Source organism: Dipodomys merriami, unplaced genomic scaffold, assembly GCF_024711535.1.
Source record: "Dipodomys merriami isolate MVZ:Mamm:240054 unplaced genomic scaffold, mDipMer1.0.p SCAF_8, whole genome shotgun sequence".
Taxonomy (NCBI): Eukaryota; Metazoa; Chordata; class Mammalia; order Rodentia; family Heteromyidae; genus Dipodomys; species Dipodomys merriami.
This window is the reverse complement of record NW_027206401.1, coordinates 19,151,107-19,169,614: the sequence shown is the minus strand read 5'-3', so window position 1 is coordinate 19,169,614 and position 18,508 is coordinate 19,151,107. Positions and strand designations below refer to the sequence as shown.

Genomic DNA, 18,508 nt, shown 5'->3' with positions numbered 1-18,508 from the left:
TAGTCATCATAGCCTCTTATCTTATGGAAATCTTTACCAACTCACTTGTTTAGAGCCTTAGCAATGAATCTCCAGAGCAATGTTTCAGTTGGGCCACATTATGTAGATGTACATGTCTATCATACCCTATCTACCTGAAGCAGATTTAGTTTCTTAGTAAGCATAAAATTGCAGACAAGGGGCTGGGAAGGTGGCTCAGTGGTAGAGCGCTTGCCTTGCATGCATGAGGCCCTGGGTTCGATTCCTCAGCACCACATAAGCAAAAAGAAAAAAGCCGGAAGTGGTGCTGTGGCTCAAGTGGTAGAGCGCTAGCCTTGAGCTGAAGAGCTGAGGGAAAGCACCAGGCCCAGAGTTCAGGCCCCATGACCAGACCTCCCCCCCCCCCCAAAAAAAAAAAACAACTGCAGACAAGTGTTGAAGGCCAGTCAAAAAGTTAAGAAACACTGACTTAGGAAATAAAAACCTTTAAAAGAGGCAGAAGCAGACATTTCACTGATATCCTGTATAATTCTATCTGTCTTTCCAGGAGTCCTGTTTACAGACAGGCTTTACAAGTGTGATATGGGAAGAGACTACCTCAAACTAGCTAAGCCCTTGAGAACTGACCGGTAATGCCTCTGGATGTTTCTCAGCGTCATCATCATCTTCTTCGGTTACATTTGATGCAGCAAACACTTCAAATTGGCTAAAATCTGCAAAATTTGGTTGTTCTGGAATCTGCTGAGGTGAGGTACTAGTGTGAGTTATTAGGCCGTCAGCATCTACTGGGCGATGCACAGCGGGACCAGGTGCCTGTACAACAGTGTACAACAAAACAACAAACCTCATATTGCATTCACAGTGTTACAAAGTAGCCTTGTCTTTGAAAACATATCATAAAATGACATTCCTTCTGTTTGGAATGTCCTCTCTCCATTAAGTATCAATTGGTCTTTTAAACATACAAGCCTTACTTCTTTCATGTTAACTTATTCTACTAATACATCCACTGCAGCCCGTCAATTTTGACCTGAAAGGGATGCAGACTAGAAGTTACCTAATGCTTATTTCACTGATATAGTAACTTAGTCAGAGGCAAAGTGGGTCACTGTGTGAGTCACGTGCTCAATCCAGGACACAAATGGATACCTCCCATCTCCTGCTCCATTGTTCTTTCCACTAAATCCTCTTTTATCAAGATGCTAATCATCTGCTTCATTTTTCAAGTTAAACCCAGGTAATTACCGAAATTTTCATCTTTCAAAATAATAATATTTAGCTTAAAAAATTTAGTGCTTTTAAGGACAATCACTAGGTAAGCCCTGACCTCTCAAGGAACTGCAGTAGCTGGCGTGTGTAGTGAGTGCCTTGGGGAGTTACCTGTGAGGGCTGAGGTCTGGGAGGCACTGCAGGAGGGTGGCTAGCGACTCCAGCCTGTTGCTGGCCTGTGTGAATATACAACTCTTTTTAGGTAACTGCACAATCACTTTGCTAACAGGAAAAACAGGTAAATGAGTGTGACTTCATGGAAGCAATACTTGGTAAATACTAGAAGGTAGATACTATCTTGTAAAATGGTCTACATGTAACTTAATGGCCGAATCTCACAAACCCGACTCAACTTCATTTCCTGTCACCTCTACAACTACATGAGCCTCTTGATAAGTCTTTCCTGTTTCCACAGTAGTATATATTCTTGTTTTTCCCCTTCTATGTTTTTGCTTGCTTCTTAGCAATCAGATATGAGACATTCAAATTTTTCCTTTTATCTAATACTTTACCATCCCTAGTTATAGCAAAGCATCTCAAGTAGCACATCATTCTTACTTAGCTCAAATGTCCGGTGGCCTGTTGATCCTTCATACTTTTCCTCACCATTCCAAACTGATTGCATCACTCTCTTGCTCTAAGGTTTCTGTTTTAGTCAAGACTGAAACAATACTGTCAGCTGTACAAACACTGAAATCTCTGAGTCATGATTCTTCTTGGTCCTTCATTAGCCAATTTAAGGCCTATCACCTGGCCCCACATTACCACATAGTCTTTTAAAAAATTTCCTGTGTCATCTCTCAGGTCATCTTTTTTATTTGTATTCAAATACACTTTTGATAGCCACTATGAAAAAAATAAATCCTCTCATTTTATATCCTTAATACAAATAAATTCAAAAATAAGACAAAGAAAAATGCAAAGAAAATGATGAGATTTAGATAAACTTTAAAATTAAGTTATAAGCTGGGCATATGGTAAACATCTGTAATCTCTCAGACTGGAGGATCATGAGTGAGGCCAGCCTGGGCTACATAGTTAGGACTCTCTTTCCAAAAACACAAAATAAAGCCATGCACAGTGGCTCATGCTTGTATTCCTAGCTACTCAAAAGACAGCCTGAGCAGTAGACTCTTATTTTCAAGTAAGCTCCCAAAATGCCAGAAGTGGAGCTGTGGCACAAGTAGTGGAACACTAGCTTTGAACATAAGCACGCAGGACCAACACCAAAAAACAAACAAGCAAAAAACACCTCATACCTGTGGTGACTGCAAAGGTCCGGTTCATATCTAAGGATGATGATCTAGAATGGGAAGGCTGAGGCCTTGGAGGGGGAGGTGGTGGTGCAGTGTTGTCAGGTGATGTTCCTGAATGAGACCTGCATTGTAAAATTCACCTTGTCACAATTGGTCATGCCACAGATATTGGAACTTTTTGCACACCTCCCCCTATCCCTGCCACCCCCTGCCCCCTTCTCAGTCACTGGGCTTGAACTCAGGGCCTGGGCGCTGTCCCTGAGCTCTTTTGCTCAAGGCTAGCACACTACCTCTGAGCCACAGAGCCACTTCTGTTTTTTTGAGTGGTTAAATGGTGATAAGAGTCTCACAGAGACATTTCTGCCTGGGGCTGGCTTTGAACCACAATCCTCAGATCTCAGCCTCCACCGTAGAGCTAGGATTATAGCTAGGATTATAGGCGTGAGCCACTAGTGTTTGGCTCCTTTTTATATTTTAAGCATTCAAATTATGCTAAGTAGTAAGGATCTTATTAGCATGATAGTTTTTAAAGCAGTATTTGTATAAGTATTAAATAACTAAATGTGGTGCTATTTATTTTATGTCTGAAACAAATGGTGTGCATGGCCAAAAATTTGTTTTTGTAAAGTTATATACAAAATTTCCAAAGCTGTGAGGAGAAAATATTTGTAACTATTTCAAGATACAAACTTAGGGCAATGCACTCAATTAAGGGAGCAATACTTCCAAAAATATATTTTCAAAATGAGAAACTATTTCAAATAGGGTAACTTTTCAACTCATGAAAATTCAGAAATGGTGGCTGGGGCTGAGTGTGGCTAACCCGTTCACTGTTGGTCATGGGGGTCGGGCCGTCTCACGGCAGGTGACTACACTGAAGCTCCTTGGAGTCACTTCTTGTAACTCTGAAAAGTATCTCCCTCGACTCTGGCAGTCTGACCTTCACATATAGGGATAAAAAGATTACATCCAAACGTTTGAAATGCTGAGAAACACAGGAAGAAATACATGGAAAATCTGAAAGGAAGCACACAGCTTTTCCAATTCTGTAAATTCTTTGGAAATTTTATATTGTAGTCTCTACATCCTCAGCCCCAGGCACTGTGGCAAAAGGATACTTGCAACATGCCAAAGTGAGGGGAGAAAGAGGCCTCTGTCCTGCTCACAGCTTTTAATGGATGTATAAACCCTAGAGATGAATCTCTTGTCATGCTTTGCCCAATCACACATTTTGTTTGTGCCTGTAAAGTTATGTGTGAATGTGTGATGTAAGTTTTCAGAGGTAGGCTACCGGGGGCTGGGCTTTTGAACATTTTAATACAGACAATTCCTTTGACTACATATTTAACACTTAAACAGACTCTCAATGTTCTTACTGTTTAACTACAAAAGAGGACACTGTTAAACTTCTATTGAAAAGTTACTCTTTTTAGGAAGTGGAGATATGGCTCAAGTGGTAAGTATCAGCCTTGAGAGAAAAGCTAAAAATTTGCAAGAATACAAGGCCCTGGGTTCAAACCCCAGTATACTGGCACAAAAGGGGAAAAAAGTTACTCTTTTTAGATCTTCTATAAGGCACATGAGAAAAAAAGCAAGGGTCCCCTTTTCTATTCAAGTTTGGAACGAACAAAATCACTTATCTTTTACATAAACCAATAGGTAAGTAATCTAAAAACTTCTAGAAAACAAAATAATTTGTTCTTTCTTCTAAATAACTTGAAAATTAAAATGCATCAATATTTCACACTTTTTATTGGCACAAATACTGACCTTTGACGAGTTACATTGCTCCCGATCTGTTCTGGGTCAGAAGTAAAAGAGTCTGAACTACTGTAACCATCTGCTGACAAATGGGATATGTCCTATTTAATAATAATCATTCTTTATTTTTTGCTCTATCTACCCCCAACAAATAAGTGATATTGCTTTAAGTCAGAGATATCCAAAGAATGCTAACAGGCTAACAGTTACTAACTATAAAAAATTAAATATCAACCAAATAAATCATGCATATTCATACAGGAGAGAGAATATTTAATGACAGAAATATTAGAAAGAAATCACAAAATAATGTGTTGACTGTACATTATAGAAAAATGTAATTATAAGCTAAGTATGCCTTGAGGAATGCTTGGGCCACAAATGTTTCAGGTTCTTTCAGATTTTAGAATATCTGAACTTGAAGTTCAGATAGGAGGAGGTAGGAGGATCATCAGCCTCAGGCAGTTCTGAAGGAGAACATTCCCCCTCTACACAGTGCACATCCTGGGGACAGGACCCAAGTCGAAGTGCGAAATGCGAAATTCATTTATGCTTCAAATCTACTTTAAATACACAGTCTGAAAGTGATTTCACACAGTATTTTTAGTATGTCTGTATTCTCATTTGTCATGTGAAATCAACACATCACATTTTGTATTTTCAGATTAGGATTGTTCAACCTTGCATTATAAGTGCACAGGACAAGGATAAAAACTGACAACCATTTGACAAATGATCACTTGTAAAGCACTGGAAATATGAGTAATTATTTTCTTGATTTTTGTTTATAAATGTGAAAAAGTCATTTCAAGGAAAAAAAAAAAAACAATGTTAAAAACAAACAAAAAAAAGAAGACGGGTGCTGGTAGCTCATGCCTGCAATCCTAGCTACTCAGGAGGCTGAAATCTGAGGATCATGGTTCAAAGCCAGCCTGGACATTAAAGTCTCCATGAGATTCTTTTTTTTTTTTTTTTTTTTTGGGGGGGGGGTCTGGTCGTGGGGCCTGAACTCTGGGCCTGGGCACTGTTCCTCAGCTCTTCAGCTCAAGGCTAGCGCTCTACCACTTGAGCCACAGCGCCACTTCCGGCTTTTTTCTTTTTGCTTCTGTGGTGCTGAGGAATCGAACCCAGGGCCTCATGCATGCAAGGCAAGTGCTCTACCACTGAGCCACCTTCCCAGCCCCCTCCATGAGATATTTTTTTTGGGGGGGGGGGGGTCTGGTTATGGGTCCTAAACTCTGGGCCTGGGTGATGTCCCTGTTCTCTTCAGCTCACGACTAGTGCTCTACCTCTTGAGCCACAGCGCCACTTTCGGCTTTTTTCTTTTTGCTTATGTGGTGCTGAGGAATTGAACCCAAGGCCTCATGCATGCAATGCAAGCGCTCTACCACTGAGCCACCTTCCCAGCCCCTCCATGAGATTCTTATTGCCAATTAACCACTCAAAAGCTGGAAGTGGCACTGTGGCTCAAGTGATAGAGTGCTAGCCTTGAGCACAAAGATGCTCAGAAACAGTAACCACACAGAGTTCAATCCCTACAACCAAAGGAAAAAAAGAAGAATCTGACAGAATAAAATTTCTTAAACAAAAATAGAACTTATGAAGTCAGAGGCCCCTGATCTTCCTGCAAAGTAACATCAATTTCAATTTCCTCAAAGTTTAAGGAAGCAGCAGAGTATCCCAAAAGCTAACTAGTAGGAGTTGTGACAGAATTAAAAAACAACAACAACTCTATCCTCTACATTTTGGAGGGATACTTGACATGCTTCTTACGAATTATCAACTGATGAGACGGGGTGTTTCATTTCAAAATTCAGCTTTTCCCATTTTCTGTAAAATCACAAACTGGTCGATAAAAGAAAGATGCCAAAGTGAACATATTTCCTCTTGGATGAACTAATAGAAATCCCAAATTGTAGATGACTGAGGTGGAATTCTATCCTTTACTATTGCTGCTCTCACAGCTTTTCTCATCTCTAGTTGTAGAGACCCAGAGCTCTGGAGTCGCCCTGACTCCTCTCTCATACCTTACACCACACAAATAAGCAAACCTTGTGGCCAGTACCTACATAATGTACAAAATACAGCCCCCTAAATGTGACCACTTCTCAGCCTTTCTATTGTTCCCATTATAACTGAGCCACCATCCTCTTTTCCTAGATTATTGTAACCATCTCCTAAACTGTCTCTCCCTGTTTCAGTACTTTTCTTCTGGCTTATCACTAAGACAGGTAGAGTAACCCTGTTAAAAAAGAAGGTCAGGGGCTAGGAATGTGGCATAATGGTGGAGTGCTTGCCTAGCAATTCCTGGGTTCAATTCCTCAGTACCACATGAACAGAAAAAGCCAGAAGTGGCGCTGTGGCTCAAATGGTAGAGTGCTAGCCTTCAGCCAAAAAAAAAAAAGAAGCTCAAGGACAGTGCCCAGGCCCTATGTTCAAGTCCCAAGGTCAGATCCTTTCATTCCTCCATTTGAAATTTTGCTTTTCATCTCACTCAGAACAAATCAGTCTTACCTACCTTCTTGTTACTATTCTGTTATGTAGTACTTCTGCTATAAAATATGCTAACTAATTCTATTCTGGAGATCTGCTTACTGTCCCAGTAGAAGCAAACTTCCTACCTCAATGCTTTATATTTGCTGTTCTTATGTCTTAGTCTTCTTTACTTAAAATTCTCTCATCTAAATCCCTCAGTTCCTTCAAGTTTTAACTCTTGGAACTTATCTTTTAATACAGCCTTCTTTATCTTCTTAAATGGCACTTGTCTTTCCATCCAGCCTTGCTTTATTTTTTTGATGATCTGGGGCTTGAACATATGGCCTGGTCACTGCCGTTGAGCCTCTCTGTGTGAAGGCTAGCAGTATAACACATGAGCCACAGCACCACTTCTGGCTTTTCCTGAGTAGTTTATTTGAGCTAAGAGTCTCATGGACTTTCCTGTCTGGGCTGGCTTTGAACTGCAATCCTCAGATTTCAGCCTTCTGAGTAGCCAGCATTACAGGTGTGAGACACTAGGGCTGGGGGTCATCTGGCCTTATTTTTATCCATGGGATTTATTACCTGCTGATTCACAAATTACTTTTCCCTCCTCTTCTTTTATCTTCCTTATAGAAATCAAACTCTATTTGGGCAAAGATTTTTTTTTTTTTGCTTTGTTTACCACAGTGATCAAAATTTGGTATACAGCATTGACATTGGCTTAATGAATGAACATTCCCAATGTTTTCTGAGAAAACAGCCATAGGAAAGAGCCAAGAGACTAAACTGAGAAAGATGACAAGCAGACAGCCTGCCTTAAAGCAGGTGTTAATTATGGATGGCCATTTAATAAAAATTTGGTAGTGTTAATAAAAGACTTGACTATTATCCACTTTACTCAGTGAAGACAATACTAAATGGCTATAACACTTAAATTATTCAGAACCTAAATCCAGACTTCATAAAATCATATGGGATATGTGACACTATCTTTCACTTACCTACAGTATTTCCAGAAGCAAATTTCACTGATGAATTGACTTTACTTTCTTCTGAAAGATCAGATGGTTTCACAAGTAAGGGACTAGTCGGATTGGTATGATCTAATAGAGAATTAACAAGTAAAAATATAAAATACAGGCATCTAAATCCACAAATTCATAAAAACTCAAAGCACAAGATTTCATTTAGATATTTCAAAGTGTCAGATAAATCTATGTGATATCAGGCAACATAATTTATTTATTTTGTTAGTTATAGGGCTTGAACTAGGGGCCTGGGCACTGTCCCTGAGCCTCTTTGTGCTCTACCATTTGAGCCATAGCGCCACTTCAGATATGTGAGTGGTTAATTGGAGACAGAATCTCACAGGGACTTTTTTCTGCCTAGGCTAGCCTTGAACTGTGATCCTAAGATCTCAGCCTCCTGAGTAGCTAGGATTATAGGCATGAACCAATGGCAGCTGGTTGCATAATATTTTAAATAAAACAAATTAAGAATATTTGTGTACAATCTCTTTAACTACCATAAGGAAAATACCTTATAATAAAAAAATTAGTTTGCATCTTCTCATCCCTTTAATCACCTACACACAGACCATAGAAGTAATTTGTGCTGCTTTATATGGAAAAGAAGACATATTTACCTTGGAGAAACTTTTAACTACAACACTTCGTCTAAAATGAGAGGAAATTCCAAAAGTTCAAATAAAGCATACAATTTCCAAAAATTTATTCAGAGGCCAAAATTTGTTTTAATATATATCTCTTCAAAGACTGATATACATTAGATATAAAATTACAATAGTGCTATAAGTCTCGAGTAGCAGAAACATATTTTCAAATGATCTCCTGTTAAAATTTTATCATTTAAAATCACTAGTAATTTTAAAACTGCAATATAATCAAATGTGTGCAAACTCACACACTATACTTAGTATTGAATTTTTAAAAAGCAATCACCACTAATTTAAATAGGAAAAAAAAGTAACTATGAAGAAATGTGAACCTTCACAGAATAATTAGCCATTTTAGAGATGAAACTGAAACACAGCCTAATGACAACCTCCTTACCACTGCCAGTTCTTTTAAGTTCCATTTCCTGCATGTGGATTTTGCTTGGAGTCATTCGAATGGGAACTGGATGAACAATAGCAGTATCCTAGAGACAAATGCACAAACTGTATTAAAAATGCCAAGCTAACACCATGAAATGATCAAAACTAACAAAACTGAAAGATGGTGAATAGACACCAATAGCATTAGAGTAAAAATGAGAAAATTAAAATTAAAAGCTCTAGAATTTTATTGAAATCAAGTTTACTGCATAAGCAGAATAATCTGCTTTTATGAAGTATATCTTAAATTGAGTGATTAAAAATTTGCACAGAAAGTGCCCTGATAAAACATAGTTGAAGAAAATATTCAAAAGCAAAGCAGGGCATAATTTGATGAAATTATAAAAATGTTAATTTTAAAATAAACAGAACTGCTTCATGAAAACTCAAAGACTAACAGAATGAACACTTTTTTTTTTACTAAACTGTTAAAGAAAATTTGATGCTTTTTTTTCACGTACTGAGCAAAGATAATTAGATGATTACTTTCCTTCAATAGTAGGCTCAATACATACTCTCTACTGATTAGTTCAATCAAACTGCTTAGATAAGATTTTAAAATTTAAATTTAGTATAAAATGTTCACAAAGCATTATTTAAAAAAAAGTCCAAGACTCCTACTCTAATATGCTAATACTTACACCAATTCTATGACTATAATATATCAGATATTTCTAGACTTTCTGTGAGGTAATTTTAGTTATAGGAGTAACGCAGCTAGTAGTACTGACTATCAATAAGGATTTGGAAAGAGAAAAGACAAGAAAGAGAAGATGAAACAAACAGTAGCATCTCAGAAAGGGAAGGCAAACAGAGCAGGCTCCGGGAGCCAGGAGGCCTAGCTTTGGGCCCAGACCACTGGGGGAGGAGTAAAGCTGAACTCTGAGAAACATAAATATTTGGCTCCACAGTAACAGAGTGGCTGAGAACATGAGGAATCATTCCATACTTTTTATGTTCTGTAGTTAAAAATTGAACTCGAGATCCTTAAATGTTAAGTATCTGGTGATCAGCTGAGTTTACAATGTAGTGTGGAAGATACTGACTTTTATTTTACACTGGTAATAATACTGAGTTAACACTCAGCCTTCTGAGAGGGAGAATTACATTTCTACATATGGCTTCTTATTTAACAGACCTTCTTGGCTTACTTGCATTATCCCTACATTCAAACAATTTATTACAAATTCTTTATAGTTACTATCTTGATAAAATCATTCATAGTAATTTTCTGCCGTAACCAGTGAGAATCTGAACAAAGTTCATTCTTTGTGTTATGTGTTTGCCTATACTAGGGCTTAAACTGAGGAGTCCTTAGCTCTTTCCACTCAAGGTGGGTACTCTACCACTTGCGCCACAGATCCACTTCCAGCTATTTGGTGATTAATTGGAGATAAAGTCTTATGAACTTTTCTGCCTGGGCTGGATTTAAACCACAATTCTCAGATCTCAGTCTCGTGGGTATTAGAATTGTGAGCCATGGGTGCCTGGAAGTTTATTCAATTTATCAATAAACAACATTTCTCCTATAACACTAAAATTATAGTTACAAAGATCAGTAAATACAGAAAAAAAGTTTAGATTTCTCATAAAATAATGAGTGATTCTCAAGAAAATATTTGTAAAAATACATTTAAGACACTCAATTATATTTATGGTTATAAAAACATGGTTTTATATATGATATTCTATTTTCCTAATTTACAATGTTTATATATAGACAATCTTTGCTAAGCTGGTAGCAATTAGTGATTTCTCATTCAGTTTTATTCTTTGCTGACGACTGACTGTACCAAATTCTGAAGTCTAAATTCAAGCTTAAAATACTAATTAACCATTCTTTATTTTCCTAGAGCTTTCTGCAACCATAGAAATAAAGGGACTGACCATAAAAGTTTAAACACTAGAATTGACATTCATACATCTGTGATTTTTTTCCCCTAAGAAGTGAGAAGAACATCATCATTGTTAAGCTAAATATTTATATCTGTATTTTCTTTCAGTCCTGAGTCAATTTATTTTGCCTCTAAGTTTTACTTTTTTTTTTTTTTGGTGCTGGTACTGGGGTTTGAACTTTGGCCTTGACATTCTCTTGACTTTTTTTTGTTTTTGTTTTTGTTTTGGTCGGTCATAGGGCTTGAACTCTGAGCCTCAGCGCTTCAGCTCAAGGCGAGCGCTCTATCACTTGAGCCACAGCGCCACTTCCTTGACTTTTTTTTTTTTATATGGCTAGTGTTCTACCACTTGAAGCACACCTCCATCTCAGCTTTTTGCTGATTACTTGGAGGGAAGAGTCTCTTGGATTTATCTGCCTGCGCTGTCTTCAAACTTCAACCCTCAAATCTTAGGTATGAGTCACTGACACCAAGGGTAGATTTTTACACATAGTGCTCTTGTCTTGTTTAGATAGTCATGTTACTATGAATAATTATTTACATTGTTTTGTAAGGGTTAGAAAATAACTTCATTTATTGTTAACTCAAACCTTCCTTCCCATAAAAAGTAAAATCAACTGAACTGCATAATAATGATGAGAAATAAATAGAAAAGTGAAAGTTTAAGGAAATTTATACATAAGCTTTTAGTTTATAGAACTTATCACTTCCCAAGAGATCTTAGTCTTTTTTTTTTTTTTTTTTTTTTTGGCCAGCTGTGGGGCTTAAACTCCGGGCCTAGGCGCTGTCCCTCAGCTCTTCAGCTAAAGGCTAGCGTTCTACCACTTGAGCCACAGCGCCACTTCCGGCTTTTTTCTTTTTGCTTATGTGGTGCTGAGGAATCAAACCCAGGGCCTCATGCATGCAAGGCAAGCGCTCTACCACTGAGCCACCTTCCCAGCCCCTTTGTAGCATTTTCAAAGCAATATAGTAAGTCACAAGAAGACAAGACAGGCTCCTGTGTAGGAGAGGAGGCTAACCAGTAGCTGTGCTATTTTACTGAATTTCATCTTCTCTAACAAAACTCAACATACTAAAGGCTTATTATCACTGGGAATATTTTTTTTAAATGACACTGCCTAAAAATACACAGTACATATTACAAAATTACATAATGAGTAAACATACAAAAATATTTACATGTCACTACACTGAAATAAGCAATATATTACAAAAACATACACATAATTAACAAATGATAACACAGTTACTAACCAAATCAACTGTCACAAAGTGCTTCTTTAGTCACATCTATCAGATTTCAAAACACAGTTTTCTGTCACCAAAATAATTAGAAAATATGAAGAATGGCTAAAAAATGTTCTTTCTACAATAAAGCACACAAAAACTGAAAAGCCTGCCAACAGGTCCCTCTAAGCACTACACGGAATCATGCATATCAGCAAAAACCACAATGAATGGAAATTGGGTTAATAAAATTAATTTCAAACAAGCAAGCTAAGTGATTGACTTACAGGATCAGCTGGTGCAATGTTAGAATCAAATTGGGTCAGAGTTTGTGAGCTTGAAGAGCGTTCACTAAATGTCTCCCACTGCTGAACAGACAGAGGAGAGACAAGTCAGCATGATGAGAAAGATGGAGTAGAAGATCACTGGAGAAGATCTAGCAAAGTCGTTCAGAGGTTGCATTGCAAGTTGTGTTGCACAGGTTTAACAAAATTCTATAATTTTAATTTTCACAACCATTTTTATACTTATCTAGGGTCTCAACTTGTAATGTAAGCTGAACAGCCTCACAAACAAATGCATGGGAGCAATTTAATGCAATTTCTATGAAGAGATTCAAGGCTTTACAGAACTAAGGCTCAAAAAAAAAACACAAAAAACCTATATAGCAACACAGTATTAAGTTAAATAAATGGTCAAGTGCCACAAAGTAAAACAATAAAGAAATCTATCTTAAATGGAAGAATAACTCCAAATTGTTCTTTAAAAACACAAAATTTAAAGCATTTGTGATGCCAATGAATTGAAGCTTTGATCAAAACAAAGCAAGTCAGTGTACTTGCCAGTGCGACCCCTGAAAGATGATTCTATTATGTACATGCACACTTTATACATATGCATAGATATTTAACAAAATATAATTGAAATAAGATGCAATAAATTATGGAGTATATGTTTGAGCTTATGTCAATCTGCAGCAAGTCAAATCCTCCCATCAGCACTACAAAAGGCCATGCCAGACCACAAGACAGAATTGCCAATCAGGTACCCACCTCCCCATGCTAGAAAAAAATCAGAATGCGGCCACATGAGAGAAAATCAAGCATCTGGGTATGTGTTATATGCAGAAGATGCATATGAAGTGCTATTTTTCTAAATGAGGCACACGAAGAAATATCATACCTCTTAAAATAGGTAGAATCAATTTCATTTGTTTTAGCAATTTTAGTAACAAGATAATATAGAATTTTTATATCAAACTTGTATTAAAACTGTTCTTTAAATTGAGTCTTAAAAATAAGTTGTTTCTTGAAGAGGAAAAATATCTACACATATACATATATACATACACATGTTTACACACAGACACAATTACTCCATTAATCAAAATCCTTTTTACAATTCATTTTAAGAAGGTATACATTTTATGCTTCAAAGTTCAACTTACTAATTAAAATAGTGATATATCCAATTTGAGAAGATGTAGAAATTAAGATATTAGTATATGATTATACTGTTGAAAACTAACTACAAAAAATGGCCACTACAATCACTAAACAACTTTTCCTACAGTTTAGTTTAATGTGGTAATTAAGATATATGGAGACATACTCATGCATTTAGTGTTCTGTGAATAAAGGGCCCCAAAAATTCATTACTTTGTGATATCACTTCATAGAAGTGATTCACCAATATTTAGTGATATAGTTCATTCTTCAATAGTTATTATTCCAAGAACTCAGAAGGAATTTTTGAAATTCTAATTACTGGCCGGGAAGTATGGCTCAAGTGGTGGAGGACTTGCCAAACAAGTGCAAAGTTCTCTAACTAAAGAAAAAAAGTGTACAGTAGGAAATTGCCTAAAAGAAGGCATTCACCTATATATTTTGCACGCATGAAGTTTAACTCAGTTTTACAAAACTGTATGTAAGCTATTTGGAGGGCAGATAGCCTCATCTTCATGACTCTGTAATGGTTAGGAGTAACAGGCTCTGGAATGAGACTACTGGAACCCAAGTTGGATGATATACACTTGGGTCAGTAATGTAACCTGTACTTTGGTTTTACTATCTGTAATATGAATTTCCTTCTACCAAATTTTCTAAGTGTGTTACAATAACTTTGCCTCCTCCATTCCACAGGTGCTAAAGAAATTACACACTGAAATAATATCAGTGCTTATGGAAGACAAAAACATAATCTAAATTTTATTTCCTAAGGACATATTTTAATAGATTGCATTAAAATAGCTTAAAATCAATGTCTCATTAGAATTTTTTAATATACACAAAAACTGTGGTATTTATAATTACATTACAAATATTATTTAATAAAACCTTGTGGGAATATGTATTAGAGAGAATGCAACTACCGGAGAATTGAGGCATCTATACCTAGTCTTCAATGAAAACACACTCCTTCATTTAGAATGAACATGGGCTTTAGAAAATGAGATGCTTTGAGTGCTTTTACTTATAAACTGATAATAATAGACTAGCAAACACTCTTATTCTGCTACTGCTTTAAAAAAAAATATAAAAACAAGCTAGGCATTGGTGGCTCATGCCTGTAATCCTAGCTACTCAGGAGGCTATGGGATCACGGTTCGAAGCCAGCCTGGGCAGAAAAGTCCATGTGGGACTCTTATCTCCAATAAACTACTCAGAGTAAAAAAAAAAAATTCTGGAAGTGGCACTGTGGTTCAAGTGGTAGAGTGCTAGCCTTGAGCACTAAGAGGCTCAGGGACAGCACCCAGGCCATGAGAACCAAGAACCAGTAAAACAATAAAAAATAATAAATAAACAAATAAATAAATAAAAGTTTCAAGAACACTGACCATACTCTCTATAAGCCCCTGTGTTAGCAAATTCTTCCAAAGCTTAATTCCTTCCTCAAAAAAAAAAATGTTTACTAAACCATTAGTAGTACATATGGTTGGATAGATGGTACAATGTTCTAGTGTTTCAGTTGCCAGTATCATTACTACAGTTAAGTCTTTATAAAGTAGGTGCAAGTAGTGCAAGACTTCCAGTTCTCCCTTTTTCAACTATTTGAAATGAACTAGCCTCTTAAATTCAGTACTTTTCTGGCTTTAAAAAACATGTGCAACACAGAAGCTTACTTTTCCCTGAAAGTCAACAAACATTTTTGTTGCATTGCCTAAAAGTGAGGCACAAACTCCTAAGGACAAAAAAATGTAACAAAGAAAACTGCTCAAGGCTGGAATGTAGCTCAGTGGCAAAGCACTTACCCAGCAAGTACAATGTCCTGGGTTCCACCCCAGTACAAAAAAGAAAAAAAAAAAGTTAAAAAAAAAAACCCAAACAGAAAACTGTTCAAAGGCTAAAGCAGTGCAGGTAATATGAACACTAAGTATGTATACTAAAATTCCAAAGTAACTAGGGAGCAATGCATTTGTTCCAATTGTTTTGCATAGTGTCTAGTTACATTTATATGGTAAATCTACTCCATTTTGTATTAAGTAAAACTAAATATAGTTTCAGTTATAGAAATGTTATTGCTATGTGAAAAGCCAGACTAGTGACCACTCTCTAATTACTTCCAATGTTAAGATTCTCAATGTATTTTCAAATAACTTGCTTGAAGGACTTAGACTGCGGTGTGACTCAGTGGACACCACGCTGATTAGAAATCAAAGGACTTGTATTAATACAAGCCTAAGCTCTTGAACCTCTCAACATGAGATCTCAACCAAAACATTTACTTTCTGATGTTTTAATTTTGTTCATCTGCCCCATCTAAGTAACTCCCAAAGGTGAAATTTTAGTGGGGATGAAGTATGGAAACATTTAATAGCTTACGTATTTTGCAAGCCTCAATAAATCACGAGTTATCTTTCACAGTATTATTAGTGATGGTTCTCTAAATTGTACATTTGAGCTGAAAGAGTTCTATGTAGAAATGATCCTTTTGGGAACTTTAAAAAGTTAATTCTTTTTTTTTTTTGGTTGGTCATGGGGCCTGAACTCTGGGCCTGGGCACTGTCCCTCAGCTCTTCAGCTCAAGGCTAGCACTCTATCACTTGAGCCATAGCACCACTTCCAGCCTTTTCTGCTTATGTGGTGCTGAGGAAACGAACTCAGGGCCTCATGCATGCAAGGCAAGCACTTTACCACTGAGCCACCTTCCCAGCCCCCAAAAGTTAAGTTTTAAGCAAAGAAAAGGAAAGATTTGCTAACCTCACTGCTCTGATTCAGTTCAGGCCAAGTCTGATTTAATGACGGCATTGATGGTGACTTGCTTGGAGGTGCTTCAGCAGGAGATCCGGAATAACCTACCTCACTTGGCTGGTCCCCAACATCTACAATTTAAAAAGAGAAAGTTTCTATTAACAAAATATTTTACTTTGGAATATGTACTGATAAAAACTAACAGATGGTTTTCATATATATTAATTTATAATCTAAATTTCTTTTCCTTGTGTTCCTAAAAGCTATTAACAGGCAATACTACTTACTGATACTACTTATGGTCCACCTGAATGAAATTATAACTTCCTAACTTTTCACCAAAAGAAAGAACTAGTTAGTAAGAAATGTTACACAGATAACAGTGCAAGAGTACGTACTATGAATCATTTTCTGCTATTAGTTTTCTGACCTATATTCCATGGAATACTCATTTGTAAGGTGACTTTGAAAAGTTGGGTTTTCTGTTCAAATAAGCGTGGGGATACTATAATTTCCTGCTGGGACCATTCTCTTACACATCTGTATGTCAAACTTGTGATGTCCCAGAGTAAATAAACTTCATTTAAGTCAGTTTTTCTCTCCATGTTCCGCTGGGACATAGTTTGAGAATTATTGATGGCTACTAATTCATTCATGTTTTCCCTACAAATCTTCCAAGCTACCAGAATTCAGTCTTAGAAATAAGTCTTGGAAAAAACAAAGTCAACAAAGTCACGTGAAACACTTTTGTCTGAGGTGGTGGGGATTAAAGGGCTTCAGAGCACATGCTAGACCAATGAGTCACACTCTAGCTTTGAAACTTAACCTTTTATCATGATCATTATCGCTGGCATTTGTAAACTTAAATGAGCTACAAATTCATGCTACTATTACAAAATGGTGTTTAAAATATTGTATTTCTTAAGATAGTTTTAAAATTGTATTTAAAAACAAAGAATTTCAATGGTAAATAAATTCTTATTCTTTTTCTAATTTTTACTTTTCTCTTTTAGCCATAAGCAAGTCGGATAAAACGTCATCTGACTTTCTCCATCAGAAACAAAGACATGACATCAAATGTTAGCCCTATACTTGGGATCTCTCTCTCTTTCTTGTGCCAGTCCTGAGGCTTGAACTCTAGGCTAAAGCACTGTCTCTGAGGTTTTGTGCTCAATGCTTGAGCTACAGCTCCACTTCCAGCTTTTGGGTGATTAACTGAAGAGTCTCACAGACTTTCCTGACCAGGCTGGCTTTGAATCACCATCCTCAGATCTTCCTCGTAGCTAGGATTACAAGTGTGAGCCAACAGGGTGTACTTAAGAATTCTAAACAGATAATTCACTTAATATTGCCTATCAATGCATACCTCAACCTTTCAGCACATTAATAAATACATCTCTCAAGATGTAGTGCCTAACATAGGATCAAATACATACTAGCATTCAAATATTCATAACAAGTTGTTAGTTGTGGGTTATTTTTTGGGGGGGGTTGTAGGGCTTGAACTATGGGCCTAGGTGCTCTCTCTGAGCTCTTCAGCTCATAGCAAGCACTCGACCAATTGAGCCACATTTCCTGTTTTCTGGTAGTTAACTGGAGCTGAGTCTCACTAACTTTCCTTGGCCGGGCTGGCTTTGAACCATGATCTTCAGATCTCAGCCTTCTGAGTAGCTAGGATTACAGGTATGAGCCGCCACTGCTGGGCTGTGTTCATTCTTTTTTACTGATAGCTGAAAATTTTTTCAAGATTTTCCTGCTGCCTATTCTGTTACATGACTCTTGCAATATTTCCATTACTTATCCTGATGTTACATCTTTAAAATGATACCACACTGAAAGTTCTAGTTTATTGTACAGCATCACATTTGGACTTGTTATTGCTAAGATCAGGAGCTCTTTCTCTTTTTTAATTCAACATCTTTGTAATAACAGTGTTAGGGTAGTGTAAAACCATGAACTGCAGAAGACTTCAGGTATTATTGTATGAAGATTTCACACGAGTTGTTTTAATAAATAGTAGCAGGAAATTCCTTACTGGGTAGTTTGAGGTTTCTGTGGGAATAAACATCTTGGACCACGACTAGAAGGGAAAGAAATTATAGACAGTACAGCTTTACAAACATGAAAGGCTGCCAGAAGGAGAAGGCACAGAAAGGTGTTTTGTAAGTGATTCCCCAAAGCAGGTGAGTATTAAAGACAACTAAATGGATTTACATTAGTATTACCCACAGGAAAAATAATTTTTAAAAACCCCTAATTCAAAGTAGGGCTCCATTTTTTCACTATTGAACATCATCTTAGGACAATCTAGAGCTTTGGTTTGGCTTTCAAGACTCA

General features: G+C 36.9%; 1 protein-coding gene across 10 annotated transcripts in view; it reads right to left on the bottom strand.

Annotated features, from left to right (window-relative positions):
- The window catches only part of Reps1 (RALBP1 associated Eps domain containing 1), a 67,964-nt gene that overhangs the window by 5,409 nt on the left and 44,047 nt on the right, over nt 1–18,508 (bottom strand). For 2 of the 10 annotated variants that reach the window (XM_070010510.1, XM_070010514.1), the window contains exons 9-16: nt 16,181–16,302; nt 12,269–12,349; nt 8,816–8,903; nt 7,745–7,846; nt 4,275–4,344; nt 2,508–2,626; nt 1,360–1,424; nt 607–792 (exon numbers count right to left, since the gene is read on the bottom strand). In XM_070010510.1, the coding sequence (XP_069866611.1) occupies nt 607–792; nt 1,360–1,424; nt 2,508–2,626; nt 4,275–4,344; nt 7,745–7,846; nt 8,816–8,903; nt 12,269–12,349; nt 16,181–16,302 (833 nt within the window). Of the gene's footprint in view, nt 1–606; nt 793–1,359; nt 1,425–2,507; nt 2,627–4,274; nt 4,348–7,744; nt 7,847–8,815; nt 8,904–12,268; nt 12,350–16,180; nt 16,303–18,508 lie in introns of all 10 variants that reach the window. The other 8 variants (XM_070010512.1, XM_070010516.1, XM_070010509.1 and 5 more) reach the window with 5 other exon arrangements.